The 17,574-nt window shown below is 39.5% G+C and overlaps 1 protein-coding gene and 1 pseudogene across 1 annotated transcript in view; one reads left to right on the forward strand and one right to left on the reverse strand.

Moving 5' to 3' along the window:
* Window positions 1–884: 884 nt before the first annotated feature.
* LOC143027449 (serine/threonine-protein kinase Chk1 pseudogene) lies at window positions 885–1,581 on the reverse strand (annotated as a pseudogene).
* Window positions 1,582–16,804: 15,223 nt separating this feature from the next.
* Window positions 16,805–17,574, forward strand: part of LOC143027293 (uncharacterized) — a 3,593-nt gene continuing 2,823 nt past the window's right edge. The window contains exon 1 of the mRNA XM_076188560.1: window positions 16,805–16,882. Within this exon, the coding sequence (XP_076044675.1) occupies window positions 16,805–16,882 (78 nt within the window). The remainder of the gene's footprint in view (window positions 16,883–17,574) is intronic.

Consider the following 17,574-nt stretch of genomic DNA (forward strand, 5'->3'; position numbering starts at 1 on the left):
GTATGTGTGTGTTTGTGTGCGCGCGCGCACGTGTGTGTGTGTGTGTGTGTATTCACTTGGTCTTTGGATCACGTGTTGGACTCGTGATCGACAGCTATTTCCCCCCCGGAAGAGAGCTCAGAGCTCGTAGGTCCGATCTATGGGTAATGCTATGATCTTACACACACACACACACACACACACACACACACACACACAACTCCCCGCCCACGAGTGTGTGTGTGTGTGTGTGTGTGTGTGTGTGTGTGTGTGTGTGTGTGTGTGTGTGTGTGTGTGTGTGTGTGTGTGTGTGTGTGTGTGTGCACGCGCGCGCGCGCGCGCTTGCATTGTAAGTGACTTGCATGTCCGGTAACCCGACAATTTTCATTTCCCAACAAGAGGCGACCTCGATGATTCGCTCGAACTGATAGAGGTTTGGGATCGAGCTCGACTCCAAAGCTCCCCGAGATTGAGGGAAAAGGAGTAAACGTCACTAGGACTCCATCTAGCTAACTGGTTATCTATATCAGTCTGTCTCTAACTTCTAGTCGATAGATTTTGATGCAGGCAACGGTTCCAGCCTTATCGTTGTTGTGTGTATATCCCTGCCCAGTTTTATTGAGATAAATCTTTGGCATATATAAGGGTTAATCCATTGACGGATGGAATGTTTATGATTTTTTTTCTGTATGATGCTCCCAAGAGCTTTATTCAGCTGAGGGGAACCCCCCTCTTTTTTTTTTTTTTTTTGTGTATATATGTTTTTTATTTATATTCGTATATTTTTCATAATTTTTCGTTTATATTTTTCCCTTTTTATTTTGGTTGTTTTTTCTTTTCCTGTTTTTTTTTCATACCATTGTATTTTTTTTTTAATTCTATTTTATTTTCTAATATGAAGACCTCTTATGGAATTTTGTGTTCCTTTTGAGTGATCGCCTTCACTCTTTCCAAAAATTCCGCCAGCCAGCCAGTCGCTTGCCCGGATCTCTTTCCAGAAGAAGATTTACAGTTGTCATCGTGGAATCACAGATCCATCTCCAAGGAATCATCTCCTTCAGTTTCGGATCATTTTCAGTCCACATTTTATAACATTCATCCCCAAACGCCGCTTGCTTCCACGGTCGGACTCTGCCCATCATTTGGACAAAAATAATACCGCAGGCCCAGAGATCGACCGGAGGTCCAAGGTAGCTCGGGTCTTGGATGATTTCTGGGGCCATGTAAGCCCGAGTACCCATAATGCCTTTGATTCGAACCTCTTTGCCTTTGACCACGAAGACGTCTGAAAGTCCGAAGTCTGCGATCTTGAGGACTTTGGCTTCGGTCAAGAGGAGGTTCGCAGGCTTGATGTCGCGATGAACCACGCCTCTGGAGTGAATGTAGTCGATGCCTTGCATCAATTGAGAGAAGTACTCCAGGGCGTCTGTTGTGTTTATGCAGTCGATGACGCTTTGTAGGTCTCCTCCAGAGCAGTACTCCATGTACTGTACATGGTCTGCGTAAGGTCGGACCTTTCCCAGCAGAAGAGGTTGATTACATTGGGGTGTTTAAGTTGGTAATGAATGATCTCCTCTGTAAACTTGGGGTTGAAAGGGACGGTTTTCTGGGCAACGACGTCCCCGTTTTTGGCATTTTTGGCCAAAACTGCCCGTCCGTAGGTTCCTTCACCAAGGACTTCAACGTTGGTCCATACTTTGGTGTTTGTGAACATTCGAGCTGTTGTCCTGTTTTTCCGCAGAAGCTTCTTTCCGGGGGACTTGGCGACGGTTTTCTTCTCCTTTCCCGAAGACTTTCCGCGAAGACAACAGAAGAGAGCAGAAAAACGAAGCAGAACCTTCCAGAAAGTTTTTTTCGATTCCTCGACTTCGGTCCTGTGGGTCGGGGCTGTAGTGTCTGTTGACAAATCTTCTTGAAGTCTTGAGTATTTCTTCTTCAAAAACATCTTGTCAAACTCTTGCACAAAATAAAATCAAACTTTTGCTTTGGTTGTTTCACGTTCTTACACAACCCAATATATTCTTCAAATCTTCCCAGATGAAAACACGAGACACATGAAGTCGTGACGTCGGAATTAAATAAGATAATTCCGAGCCTTCCAGTTAGCGTGTCATAGTTGGAAAACATTGTTTAGTTGTGTCTTCAAAAAAAAAAAAAAAAAAAAAAATAAAATAAAAATATATATATATATATATATATATATATATATATATATATATATATATATATATATATATATATATATATATATATATATATATAAATATATGTATATATTGAGACATTCTGACAGGTTGACGTACGAGGAGTAGGAAACACAGGATTTTTAGTCTTGAGTTTATTCCTGACTAGTTTCGCAGGTATGCTTTTTCAAAGCTTACGTCATATATATATATATATATATATATATATATATATATATATATATATATATATATATATATATATATATATCACTGAGTCAAATGGACATTGGATTTTCGAAGCAATTGTTGATGTATTGTACATATTGCATATATATACATACATATATATATATATATATATATATATATATATATATATATATATATATACATATATTGCAAAGAATTACAAAGGCTGAGCATTCCAACATGAGACCTTTTGGTCAATATCTTGGTGGGATGCGAAAAAAATCATAATAAATTAATAAATGAATAAAAACTACAGTATAATAATGTAAACAATAAATAATATATATATTTATATATATATATATATATATATATATATATATATATATATATATATAATATATATATGAACGAGGTTGGATTGATTTATTTTTTCGTGTATGTATTCCAATATTTTTTCACTTCGGATTTATGTATGTAAATAAAAACAACGGTAAGCAGTTGTCTGTGCAAGGTTGTGATCAGTTGCCTGACGTGGATGAACATAAAGGGTGTGTATAGAAGGTTGAGTTGTTCTTGTATGTGAACGTGGCAGGTTTTGTTTCTTTCTGTTATCGTATTTGTATTTTTGTACTAATTTATTTTATTCATAGTATTTATTCTTTGTGAATTTTAAGAATGTATGTGAGATCCATTGTATACAATTGTTTATGCTAGGTTGTGACCAGTTGTCTGGTTCTCGTAGCAACTGGAGGAGGAGGGGGAGCCCGGATAGATTCTCCCAGTTCCAACTACGGCCAATGTAATGAGCTTTTTAATCACTGTATCTCTTCACACCCCTAAAGACGGTCTTAGAACTAGGACCGAAACTTCGGGGGGTCGCCGATTTAATGAGGCGGCCTTGATGTGGATGTGCTGTGTCTTGCGACACTGCTTCCGACCCAGGGCAGTGGACAAGATGCAGGGATCATCCAGGAGGTGCCAAGATAAAAGGGAGGGAAGAGGGTAGAGGGGAGTATGTTGGGAATGATATGGGAGGGAGGGGAGTGGTTTTTATGCCTTTGTTTTTTGGCTACCTCCCATGTAAGGGGGGGAAAAGCCTTTGGTATATGAATGTATATAATGTCATATTACAACTACCACCCAGCCTCCCATTTTAACTTTCCTATCCTGTCTCCAGGCTATGTATCTACTATTTCCTTGTATCTACATACCTTCATAGTTTAGTCTCGACTAAGCACACTATATCGCATGTTTGCGAAGGAGTGTGTGTGTGTGTATTTACCTAATTGTATCTGACTGTGGATGCGTGTGTGTGTGTGAATGTCGATGTGTGCATGCGAGCCTGTGTGTGTGTGTGAATCATCGAACACTGAGCTCCATATGCTTAGACTGTTAACTATGCCACAAGGCCACGGTCACTAATATTAATAGTTTTCATTCTGCATTTTCTAGGAATGCCCTCACATGGCAGCGGATTCGAAGGATTGTCTTCTTGGAAACAGCAGCCGAAGGAGGTAAAGGAGGTCGGAGGGGAGAAGGGAAAGGGGGCAAGAGGAGAAAGAATAAAAAAAAGAACTGTCGCCTTCGATTTCTTTCCTTGAGAAGAATATTACGCCGAAGAAGTGGAGCCATAGAGGTAGGAACGGAGGAATCAAATCAAATCAAATCAAATTAGCCATCCTGAGTCCACTGCTGAAAAATGATAGGAATTAAGTGATCAGTATTCTACTGTAAGAGGAAATTAGCCTCTAATGGTAAAAAATCAATACTGCAAGACTCTAGTATCACTAAGGTCACTAAATTATTGATTGCATAAAATTTATGCAGGTAGTGGGGAGAAGGAGCTGGGTGGGAAGATGTACGAGGAGAAGGAGGAGGACTATGAGATGGAAGAAGAAAGAGAAAGAGCAGAAAAAGAGGGTGGAAGTTATGTCAAGAAACCGGTGAAAGTCTTGCTGTCGACTTCGCGCCAGCCTACCCGATTGCCAATATTTGTTTATGGGTAACGGCCTGGGAAGCCACAACCAAGAAACAGTCTAAGAGGAGGGACGTTTGCCTCAAAACATACAAACATTAATCTATCTTTATAATTGTGTTAATTTTTTTATTAGTTTGCCCGAGAAATCTGTCGGTATCCATCATATTGTAATATATCATGAGTTACGTGTACGGTAGTGAATTTATGTGAATCTACAAAATATGTGTGAGGATAACAATAATAATAATAGTAATAATGATGACCATAATATTAATAATAATAATAATAATAATAATAATAATAATAATAATAATAATAATAATAATAATAATAATAATAATAATAATAATAATAATAATAATAATAATAATAATAATAATAATAATAATAATAATAATAATAATAATAATAATAATAATAATAATAGTAATAATAATAATAACTCTGCCATAGGAATGGTGTTAACCAGTACTATGCCGGTCCCAAGCCCGGACAAAAGAGGAGGGTTGCTGTGACAGGTCTAGCAAACCGGCAGTGTAAAACATTTTTTGCTCGAGAAACGCATACCGCTGACAGGATTATTCCTACCAGGCGTAGGGTGAGAAAGGTGAGAAATTATTATTATTATTATTTTCATTATTATTATTATTATTATTATTATTATTATTATTATTATTATTATTATTATTATTATTATTATTATTATTATTATTATTATTATTATTATTGTTATTGTTATTATTATTATTATTATTATCATTATTATTATTATCATTATTATTATTATTATTATTATTATTATTATAATTATTATTATTATTATCATTATCATTATCATTATTATTATTATTATTATTATTATTATTATTATTATTATTATTATTATTATTATTATTATTGTTATTGTTATTATTATTATTATTATCATTATTATTATTATTATTATTATTATTATTATTATTATTATTATTATTAATTATTATTATTATTATTATTATTATTATTATTATTATTATTATTATTATTATTATTATTATTATTATTATTATTATTATTATTATTATTATTATTATTATCATTATTATTATTATTATTATTATTATTATTATTATTATTATAATTGTTATTATTATCATTATTATCATTATTATTATTATTATTATTATTATCATTATTATTATTATTATTATTATTATTATTATTATCATTATTATTATTATTATTATTATTATTAATATTAATATTATGGTCATCATCATTACTATTATTATTATTGTTATCCTCTAATTGTTATCATTATTGTAATCATAATTATGATTATTATCATTATCATTATCATAATGATGATAGTATTAATAATAATGATAATAATAATGATGATAATGATAACATTGATAATGATGATAATAGTAATAATAATAATAATGAATTTATAAAGTGGCCTTGCTGTGGATGTGCTGTGTCTTGCGACACTGCTTCTGACCCAGGGCAGTGGACAGGATGAAGGGATGACCCGTCATCCAGGAGGTACCAAGATAAGAGGGAAGGTGAAGGGGAGTGGAATATATAGGAAATGGAATGGGTGGGAGTGGTTTCTATGCCTTTTTCTTTTTGGCTACCCCCATGTAGGTGGAGAAAGCCTTTGGTATATGTATGTATGTATGTATGTATGTATCATTATTACTATTATTATTATTACTACTACTACTACTACTACTACTACTACTACTACTATTTTTATTATCATTATTATTTTTGTCATTACTATTATTATTATTATTGTTACTATTATTATTGTGGTTATTATCATCATTATCATCATTATTACCTCTCAAGTAAGAATTATAATGGAGAGATGATGGGGATGTGTTTAGACAAGAAGTTGATGATATCAAGCCCACTGTTTAAAAAGAAAGACTGATAGAGGGAAGGGCGGCTGATAGAGCATTGACAGACTATGTAGTGGTATCCGAAGGGAGGACTGGGAGTTATCTACATTCATGTTTTCTTATGAGAAAGTGAAGGGTTAGCAAATCTTTTTATAGAAAGGAAACTGAGAATGGAGGACAAATGAGGAAGGCGGATAAGGGAGTAGAAAATTGCTGACAGTAAACTAAATGAAAAGACTGAAGAGAAAGAATACCAGGACAATCTGAGGAAAGCGCGGGAAGTGGTGAGGGATAAAGTATACAAAAAGTACAAAAAGAAAAAAGGAGAAGCAGAACTCAAGGTGAGGGAGGCAGAGGAGCGCAGATGTAAAACTGGATGGGAGTTTGACAGAATTTTGAAGATTAAAATGCTTTTAGAAAGGAGTGAAGGATGGGGTGGGGATTCAGTTAGAGGGGAAAAGTAAAGAGAGCAGATGGATAGATTTTAATGGAAGTGAAAACGGTAAGAGGAAGATGGAGAGAGTATCTCAGTGAATTGCTAAATGTAGAGGAGGTTAAAGAGTGATTAACATTGGTAATAGGAGACACTAGGAGAAGGACTGTAATGGGAGTAGAAAATTACCGAGTTAAAGAAAAATATGAGATACAGAGAGTATTGAAAGTGATGAAGCTGGTAGGCGCCTGAGTGCATAGATAGTTCCCATTTTACAAAAGAAAAGGGGAAAGGGGACATATATAAATGTGATAGTTTTAGAGGGATCAATCTGTTCTGTGTAGTTGGAATGGCTTATTGTAAGGTGCTGATGGAGAGGATTAGAAAATGAGCAAAGGGAGTAATTAGAGAAGAACAGTGTGGATTAAGGAAAGGTGGTGGATGCTTGGATCAAGTTTTTGTGGTATGGGAGGTATTCGAGAGGTTATGAGAAAAGATAAGGAATTTTCTATGGATTTAGAGAAGGTTTGTGACAGAATCGATAGGAATGTATTGTGGGAGGCAAAATTGCTTAGAGTAGTCAAAATTTTATTTACGTGAGAAATAGAGCATGTGTTATTGTTGGAAATTGTGAGAGTGAGTGGTTTGAGATGAAGGTGGAGCTGCACCAGGTTTATGTAGTGTCAATATGGTTGTTCAACGTGGTCAAATGTGGTCAAAAGTAAGATGATGATATGTATAAGGGGAGAGGATAGCAGTGAGAGATAAGTTTTAAGATAGGCTACAGGATGTGGAGAGTTAGAACTATTTAAGGTCACATGTAGCAGGTGATGGAGGAGTGAAGGTGGAGGTAAACTGTAGAGGGGTGGAAAGAAGTAAATGTCTTGGGGGAATGAACAGTGTCATGAGAAACTGGTACCTTAAAGTATGCACACTATATGAAGTAATTGTATCCACTACATTGTATGAGGTAGAGACTTGGAATCTAATGGAAACAGAAAGGAATACCCAAAACATACTTAAGGTGAAGTGTTTAAAAATTGTGGTGAAGATGGATGAAGTGGGAAATGAGGAGGTGAGGAGAGCAGCAGTGGAAAGGGAGCTAGCAGATAGGGTTGATGAAATATTATTGGGATGGCTTGGGATTATGGAAAGAATGAGTTAAGATTACAAGCTAAAAGAGTGTGGAAAGCAGAAGTGGATGAAGTGAGCATCAGGGAAAGACCGAGAAAGAGATGGATGGATGGGGTGAAGGGAACCACGATTAAAAATGGAATGTCTGTTGATCAGGGAAGGGAAATAGAGGAGAATAGATGTGGGTGGAGAGAATTTGTGAATGGATGATAAAGTGACGCGGCCCAAAGACATTTCCTCTTTTCTTCTCTAATTGATCGTAAGTGGACGAAGAGGGAAGGTTGCCATGTAATGAAGCAGTGGGGATAAACCAACTCAATTTTTCGGGCCCTGCTGTGAAGGTGATGTGTCTTGCTGTATTGCCTCTGACCAGGTAGTGGTTTGGAGGAGTGTGGATGGTCCTTTATTCACAAGGAGATAAGAGACCTTTTGGTGTATAGTAAGTAGACAAACTGTCCCCATAATTATTATTGCACTCTGATTGTTCCTTTCCTGCTTTCGAACGTTAGACTTTTAATAATATCATGAGAGAAAACTACTTCAGTGATTTAATGTGTGACTTGCGTCTTGTTCCTTCATATGTGGTATGAGTCCCGTATGAATATGTGATTCATATGTTGGACTCGTGACCGACGGCTATTACCTTTCCAGATGAGAGCTCAGAGCTGACATGTGGCCCGATCTATGGTTAATCCTCTGAACTTATACACACACGCGCGTACGCGCACACATGCACACACACGCGCGCGCGCCTACAAACACGCACAACTCTGCTCACCAAAGTTGGAGTGCCGGCTCACAGAGCAGAAAAATTTTATAAGACTCGAACTAGGATCACTGAATTAGTGATAGAGAACGTTACAAATGTGACTTGTGTTCAGTGCAATGTGTGAATATGTGTGTTCCGTATGCTCCATATTTCGGTGTCGTGCATGTCCAGGGCGTGCTTTACGCACACGTTGCATGATGTTGCGTGATGTGTGTTGCATGTCGCGTGTCAAAATCCATCAACCGAAACCCACTCATCTACAACTGTAAGCATCAGGAAATATCTATTACACACACACATACATATATATGTGTATATATATATATATATATGTATATATATATATATATGTATATATATACATATGTGTATACATATAAATATATATATATGTATATATATAAATGTATACACACACACACACACACACACACACACACACACACACACACATATATATATATATATATATATATATATATATATATATATATATATATATATATATATATATATATATATATATATATATAATGATGGAAACGTAGAAACACCAGACTCAGAAGTAGGTAATTTATTCCCGACGTTTCGGGTCCTGTCCGGGACCCGTCCTCAGGGGTTACAATGGAATACAGAAATCACATGGTATAAATATACGAGCGACTACGTCCATAGGAGGGACGTGGTAACCCGTGCTGGGTGAGAGTGTGTGGTGGTGGTCGTGGGGGGTGGGGGTGGGGGTGGGGGGTGGTGGGAGAAGGGAGGAAGAGGAGAGAGAGGGGGGAGGACATTTACACCCGCAGTTTTACGTGATGTTTTTCTTTTTCCACCTCTCCCTCGCCCCCGCATAGGTGGGGAGGAGTCTGGTGTTTTCTACCTTTCCACCATTATGGTTCCCGGACTCCAGTTTTTTTTTTTTTTTTTTTTTTTTGTGTGTGTGTGTGTGTGTGTGTGTGTGTGTGTGTGTGTGTGTGTGTGTGTGTGTGTGTGTGTGTGTGTGTGTGTGTGTGTGTGTGTGTGTGTGTGTGTGTGAATTATCTTAATAGAGCCAAAAGCAGTGGGTTCGAATCCTTCATGCGACTGTCATAAAAATTATCAGATATGTATATATATAATGTATATATATATATTTATATATATATATACATACACACAACTTGATCGTGCAGTGACAGCGTTCGCGGCCGCGGTCATATATGAGGTATGAGCTCTTTCGGGAGGGAAATAGCTGTCGATCACGAGTCCAACACGTGATTCAAGACCATGGTGAATCACACACACACACACACACACACACACACACACACACACACACACACACACACACACACACACACACACGGCGCGGTTGGTAGAGTCCCAGACTGTCAGTACGGCGGTACCGGCGGTATCTGGTTCGAATCCTGCCCAGGGCTGAAATGATTTCAGTATCACTGCGTTTCGAGTCGTTACTCTAACTCTCGTGGGCGGGGAGTTGGGGGTGTGTGTGCGTGTAAGGTCATAGTATTACCCATAGATCGGTCATATGAGCTCGTATGGCCAACACGTGATCCAAAGACCAAGGTGAAGACCAAGGTAAATCGCACACATACACTCAAACACACACACGCGCGCACACACACACACACACACACACACACACACACACACACACACACACACACACACACACACACACACACACACACACACACATACGGCCCGGTGGCGGATTGGTAAGGCACTGGCCTCACAAGCCGGAGAACCGGGGTTCGATTCCCCGGCCGGGCGGAGACAAGTTGGGTTTGTCTCCTTTCACGTATAGCCCCTGTTCACCTAGCAGCGAGTAGGTACGGGACGTTAGTCAAGGAGTTGTGACCTTGCATTCCCGGTGTGTGGGGTGTGAGTGGTCTCAGACCTACCCAGAGATCTGCTAATAATGAGCTCTGAGCTCACTGCGGTAGGGTGGTGTCTGGCTGTCTCGCAAAGAGGCTGCAGCAGATCCGAGGTGAATACACACAAGCTCGTGGTACAGTGGTTAGAGTTCTCGCCTGCCACTACGGCGGTCCGGGTTACAATCCTGCCCAAAGCTGAAATAATTTCAGTATCACTGCGCTGCGGGTTGTTACTCCAACTCTCGTGGGCGGGGATTTGGGTGTGTGTGTGCGTGTAAGGTCACAGTATTACCCATAGATCGGTCATACGAGGTCCAAGCTCTCATCCGGGAGGTTAATAACTGTCGATCAAGTCCAACCCGTGATCCAAGACAATTGTGAATCTCTCTCTCTCTCTCTCTCTCTCTCTCTCTCTCTCTCTCTCTCTCTCTCACACACACACACACACACACACACACACACACACACACACACACACACACACACACACACACACACACACACACACACACGACTCGGATTGTCAGTACGGAGGTATCGGCGGTATCTGGTTCGAATCCTGCCCTGGGCTGAAATTATTTCAGTATCGCTGCGCTTCGAGTTGTTACTCCAACTCTCGTGGGCGGGGAGCTGGGGGGGGGTGCGTGTAAGGTCATAGCATTACCCATAGATCGGACATACGAGCTCTGAGCTCTCTTCCGGGAGGGAAATAGCTGTCGATCACGAGTCCAATACGTGATCCAATAGACCAAGGTGAATCACACACACACACACACACACACACACACACACACACACACACACACACACACACACACACACACACACACACACACACACAAACACACACACACACACGACTTGGTAGCGCGGTTGGTAGAGTCCCAAACTGTCACTACGGCGGTCCGGTTTCGAATCCTGCCCACGGGTGAAAATAATTTCAGTATCCCTGCTCTTCGAGCCGTTACTCCAACTCTCGTGGGCGAGGAGTTGGGTGTGTGTGTGCGTGTAAGGTCAAAGCATTACTCACACATCGGTCATACGAGCTCTGAGCTCTCTTCCGAGAAGGAAATAGCTGTCGATCACGAGTCCAACACGTGATCCAAAGACCAAGGTGAATCACACACACACACACATATGTATATATATATATTTATATATATATATATATATATATATACATACATATACACATATATACATATATATATATATACATATATATACATATATATATATATACATATATATATATATATATATATGTATATATATATATATATATATACACAGTATATATACATACATATACCAAGGCTTTTTCTCCCTTACTAGGGAGGTAGCCAAAAAGGAAAAGGCATGAAATCATTCCCACCCATTCCATTCCTGAATACACCCCACCCCCCTCCACCCTCCCTCTTATATTAGCACCTCCTGGATGACGGGTCATCCCTGCACCTTGTCCACTGCCCTGGGTCAGAAGCAGTGTCGCAAGGCACAGCACATCCATAGCAAGGCCGCTTCATTAAATCGGCGATCCCCCCTCTCCGCCCCCCCCATTGCATAAAAGGAGAAGACGGGGAGAAAGCCCTTCAGGCTGCGTCAAAATTTGCTCACACATACTACCTCACCCCCCATCCCCCGTCCATTCCACCTCATGCATCACAACATCATCCATATACAACCATTCTCCATTCACCCCTGTCTTCCGTTCTCTCCCGTCCTTCCTCAACAGACATTCCCCTCTTCCCCAAAGCCCCCTTCACCCCATCCATCCACCTCATCCTAGGACGTCCCCTCATGTTCACTCCCTCCACATCTGCTTTCCATACCTCTTTTACTAGTCTTTCTTCACTCATTCTTTCCATGTGTCCAAACCATCCTAATACTCTTTCATCAACCCTATCAACCAACTCCCTTTCCACCCCCGTTCTTCTCCTCACCTCCTCATTTCTCACTCTATCTAGCCTAGTAACCCCCATCATACATCTCAAACACCTCATTTCAAACACATTCAAACTCCTTCTCTCTCCCTCTCTTATGTTCCATGTTTCTACCCCATACAGTGCTGTTGGCACAATCACTCCTTCATGTAGTCTCCTCTTAGCATCCATTCCCAAATGTCTATTCCTCATTACACTCTTCAATCCACCAAGGCATTTACTCGCTTCTCTCAATCTACATTCTACCTCCACCTTCACTCCATCTTTTCCTGCCACATTTGCACCCAAGTATCTAAAACTATCCACTTCCTCCAGTCGCTCTCCCTTAATGCTCACTTCCAGTCTACTGCCACTTTCACCCCTTATACATCTCATCACTTTACTTTTACCCACATTTGTCTTTAGCTTTCTTCTATCACATACTCTCCCAAACTCTGTCACCAACTTCCTCAGTCCCTCCTCCGATCCTTCCACAAGCGTAGTGTCGTCAGCAAACAACAACTGGCTCACCTCCCACTTTTCTCCATTTTCTTTAACCATCTCCAATCCCTGACCCACTACCCTTGCATTTACCTCTTGCACCACCCCATCCATGTATAAGTTGAACAGCCAGGACGACATAACGCATCCTTGACGAAGTTCCACCTTTACCTCAAACCACTCACTCTCTCCATTTCTAATCCTGACACAAGCTCTACTACTCTCATAAAAACTCTTGACAGCTCCCAGAAGCTTTCCTCCTATCCCATATATCTGCATAACCTCCCACAGTGCCTTTCTGTCTACCCTATCGTAAGCCTTTTCCAGATCCATAAAAGCCCAAAAAACATCCTTCCCCTTTCCTATAGCTTTCTCACATATCTGTCTTACCACAAAGATCTGATCTACACAACCTCTACCTGTCCTAAATCCACACTGTTCCTCACCAATTACTCCTTCTGTTCCTCCCCTAATCCTCTCAATCAAGATCCTTCCATAAGCCTTCCCAACTACACTTAACAAGCTAATCCCTCTGAAACTACTACATTCACACTTGTCCCCTTTTCCCTTGTAAAGTGGAACTATACAAGCACTCCTCCAGTCCTCTGGCACTCTACCCTCTCTCCAGCAAACATTAGATAACCTCACCAGCCAGTCCACCATCACTGTACCTCCTTTTTTTAGACATTCTGCATGGCATCCATCCAGACCAGGTGCCTTATCTGCTTTCATCATCTTAACAACTGCCTTCACTTCATCCTTCCTTATTTCTCCTCCATTTTCCTCACTCCTCACTCTCATTTTCTTAGCATTTCCCACTGCAGCTATCTTTCCCTCCCTATCCTCCTTTACATTTAACAACTCCCTAAAATATTCTGCCCATCTTCCCCTTACTACCTTCTCTTCCATTATCATCTCTCCATCTGCACCTTTTACCTTTTCTTCTCTACTTGATTTGCCTCCTCTTCCTCTCTTAATTTCTTTCCAAAACATCTTTTTATTACTTTCAAAATTTTCTGTCATACTCTTACCCCACTTCACATTGCTTTACTTCTCTTTTCTTTTCTTTGTACCTCTCATATGACTCCCTCGTCCTATTTTGTAACCAATCTGTGAAAGCTCGCTTCTTCTCTTCTACAACCTTCTTTGTTTCCTCATCCCACCATTCACTACCCTTCCTTCTATTTCCTCCTGTCCTTCTTGTTCCACACACCATCCTTGCACACTTTGTGACTCCCTCCTTGAACCATCCCCATTCCTCCTCCACACCTACCTCTACTCTATCCTTCACTCCCTCCCACTCCTCCTTCAGCTTATTCTTGTACTCCTTCTCCTTTTCCTTTTCATTTAAAGAGTTCCCTCTAAGCAACTCCCTACCTTTTGTCCCTTTCCTCTTTCTCCATCTATCCTCCACTCTCAACTTACCTTCCACCAAAAAATGATCTGATATTCCCCCACCCTCTTCCCTTAGCACATGTACATCCTTAACTCTTCCTATCATAGTCCTATTTACCACTACATAATCCATCAACGCTCTATCTACCACCCTTCCATCCACCACCCTCTCCCATGTGTACTTATGCTTGACTTTCTTCCGAAACACTGTATTTGCTATCATCAACTCTCTTTCTAGACACATTTCCACCATCAACTCTCCACTACGATTCTTTCCTGGAACTCCACATTTCCCAACCACTCCATCAATTGAACCATTTCCTACCCTAGCATTAAGGTCTCCCAGTACTATTACATTGACATTTCTCCCTAAATCCTCTATGCACTCCCAAACTTATACTCACCCTTCCCTTTCAACTTAGTTTCACTCAAAGCCAACACATCCATCTTTCTTCTCACAAACATACTACCTATCTCTTCCCTTTTACTCTCATCTGTACCACATCCAGGCACATTAAAAGACCCAAACCTTAGGGTGCTGTTCCGAAAACTCCCAGACCCTCTTATGCCTTTACTTTCCGTTTAGGAATGTCCCCTGTGGGGCTACAAGGAGAAGGATGCCTAGTCCCACTTCCCGTCCCTTTCTTCTCGCCTCTTACGATCCAAGTGGAAATACTTGGTGGCAGTATTCTTTTCCCCCACCACAGGGATTTCCCCCACAGCAGAAAATGAATACTCAGAGAAATTGTACAGGACAGCAGCAAGGGGTTGAGGAACAGCATAACGGAGGGACAGTCGTAGTATAAAAGTGTCATCATTTCTCTATGAAGAGTTTTCCTCTATCATAGACAAAATGATGTGTGGCTCTGGTCCATAGGGGCGCCCCATATATGTCTGTCTTTACATATATATATATATATATATACATACATATACATATGCATATATATATATATATGTATATACATATATGTATATATACATATATATATATATATACAGTATATATATATATATATATATATGTAAAGACAGACAAATATGGAGGTGAGGTGGCAAAATGAAACGTTAAGGCTAGAGTATGAAGCTATATTCAGAACCAGACGTTTCGACCTCTTGGGCCTTCCTCAGTGGACTGAATACAGTCTGGTTCTGAATAAAGCTCCATACTCAAGCCTTAACGTTTTATTTTGCTACCTCACCTCCATATATATATATATATATATATATATATATATATATATATATATATATATATATGTATATATATATATATATATATATATATACAATATATATGCAGATCTGGGTAGAAGACTCTATATATATATATATATATATATATATATATATATATATATATATATATATATGTATGTATGTATGTATGTACAGTATGTGTGTTGGGTGGGGGATTCTACAATTTATCTTTATATTTAACTACTATTCCTTCTTTTTATTCTTAACCTTCGTAAGGTTCATTTCCCTCTTCTAAACTGATTTGTTTCTCTTGGCTCTTAAATTAAACTTAACTGTACAACCTACCATTCTATAGTCACTGCTTATATTTACTTAATCCATAACCATAAAATTACTAATGTTGTTGCTATCCTCTCCTAATATGAAGTCTAGTTCGTACTTTGTTGTTCCATTTGGAATTCTCCAGGTCCATTTACGATGCAAAATTGACCAGAACCGCGCCTCTGTTATTTCTCTCACCGAATCCAAATTTTCCATTATACAATTTTCCTCCCATATTCCCATTTTAGCATTAAAATCACCCATTAAAACGTGTACATATTTTTTTTTCCTGATTCATTACCTGATTTAAATCATCATAGTAGGACTCGATTTTATCGTCTAAATTGTGTGAAGTTGATGCATAAACCTCAATTACATTGCTTTTTCACAACCCTATCTGATATACTTCTGAATTTCACTACGTTACCAGCAATTTCTCGATTGATCAAGAATCGTTCACCACTAGATATTTCCTTCTCCTTATCTCTATAGTAGAACAATTGGTGATTATCTTGTACCCCCCTCAGCTTTTCTTCCTACTTTCGCACTTCATCCAATCCCACGATATCCCACCTGATATTCTCCAGTTCTTCTACTAAACTCTCCAGCCAGTGGTCATCTGAGAGGGTTTGCAGGTTGTAGATGAAATATTCATTTCCTTCATGTTATGTAATGTCCAAGATTTACATTTGCTTGGTGCTTACATTCGGTGGCACGGAGACGGTGATCCAACAGGAACGGCCTGTTTTATATTTGTTGTGCAAGCCATGTTTCCTTTAAGGTTATTGTGGCAGTAATCTCTCCTCCCTGCTGCAGCACCTAGTTCCTGGTACCACCTTATTCATTATATTCGGTGGAGCCCTATATATCTGTAGGGTGTCCAATGGTCCACTCCGCCATTAAGACGGTACCCCATATATCTATAAGGAATCTCCCTGTCAGCCATCAGGGACGTGCCAGTTAGCAGTGATCCCTTCGACTATGTGTGTTGACTCGTCTCTGCCACGTCTTTCATGCAAGACCTGTTCAATATGAGCGACCCTGAAACCTACTCGCATTGTCATAGCCCTTGTGGTCATAAGATGCTCATGCTTACCCACCACATGAAGGTATCAACTCATAGATATAGATATATCGGGGATCGTCCATTAAGTGGAGCGGCATTGCTGTGGATGTACTCTGTCTTGCTACAGTGCTTATAACCCAGGGCAGTGGGCGGGATACAGAGATGACCCGTCATCAATGAGCTAATATGAGAAGGGGGCAGGGATGGCGGAGGGGAGTGGAATGGGTGGGAGTAGGTACGTGCCTTTGACTTCACACCTTCCTTATAAAGGGGAAAAGTTCTTGGTGTGTATGTATGTATGTATGTATGTATGTATGTATGTATGTATGTATGTATGTATGTATGTATGTATGTATGTATGTATGTATGTATGTATATATATATATATGTATATATATATGTATATATATATATATATATATATATATATATAAATATATATTTATATATATATATACTATACCATACCATATACCAACGGCCTTTTCCCCCTTACAAGGGAGGTAACCAACGTCAAATGCATAAATCTACTCCCACCCATTTCATCCCCACATACTCCACTCTCATTCACTACCCTTCCCTCCCTCTTTTCTTGGCTCCTCCTAGGTGATGGGTTATCCCTACATCTTGCCCCGCAGCAAGGCCGCTTCATTAAATCGGCGACCCCCCCTCTGTCCCCTCATGCAGAAAAAGAGAAGACGGGGAGAAATACCTTTGGGCTGCGTCAAAGTATCA

Source organism: Oratosquilla oratoria, chromosome 8 (assembly GCF_046742065.1).
Source record: "Oratosquilla oratoria isolate Oo_2021 chromosome 8, ASM4674206v1, whole genome shotgun sequence".
In the NCBI taxonomy this organism is placed as follows: domain Eukaryota; kingdom Metazoa; phylum Arthropoda; class Malacostraca; order Stomatopoda; family Squillidae; genus Oratosquilla; species Oratosquilla oratoria.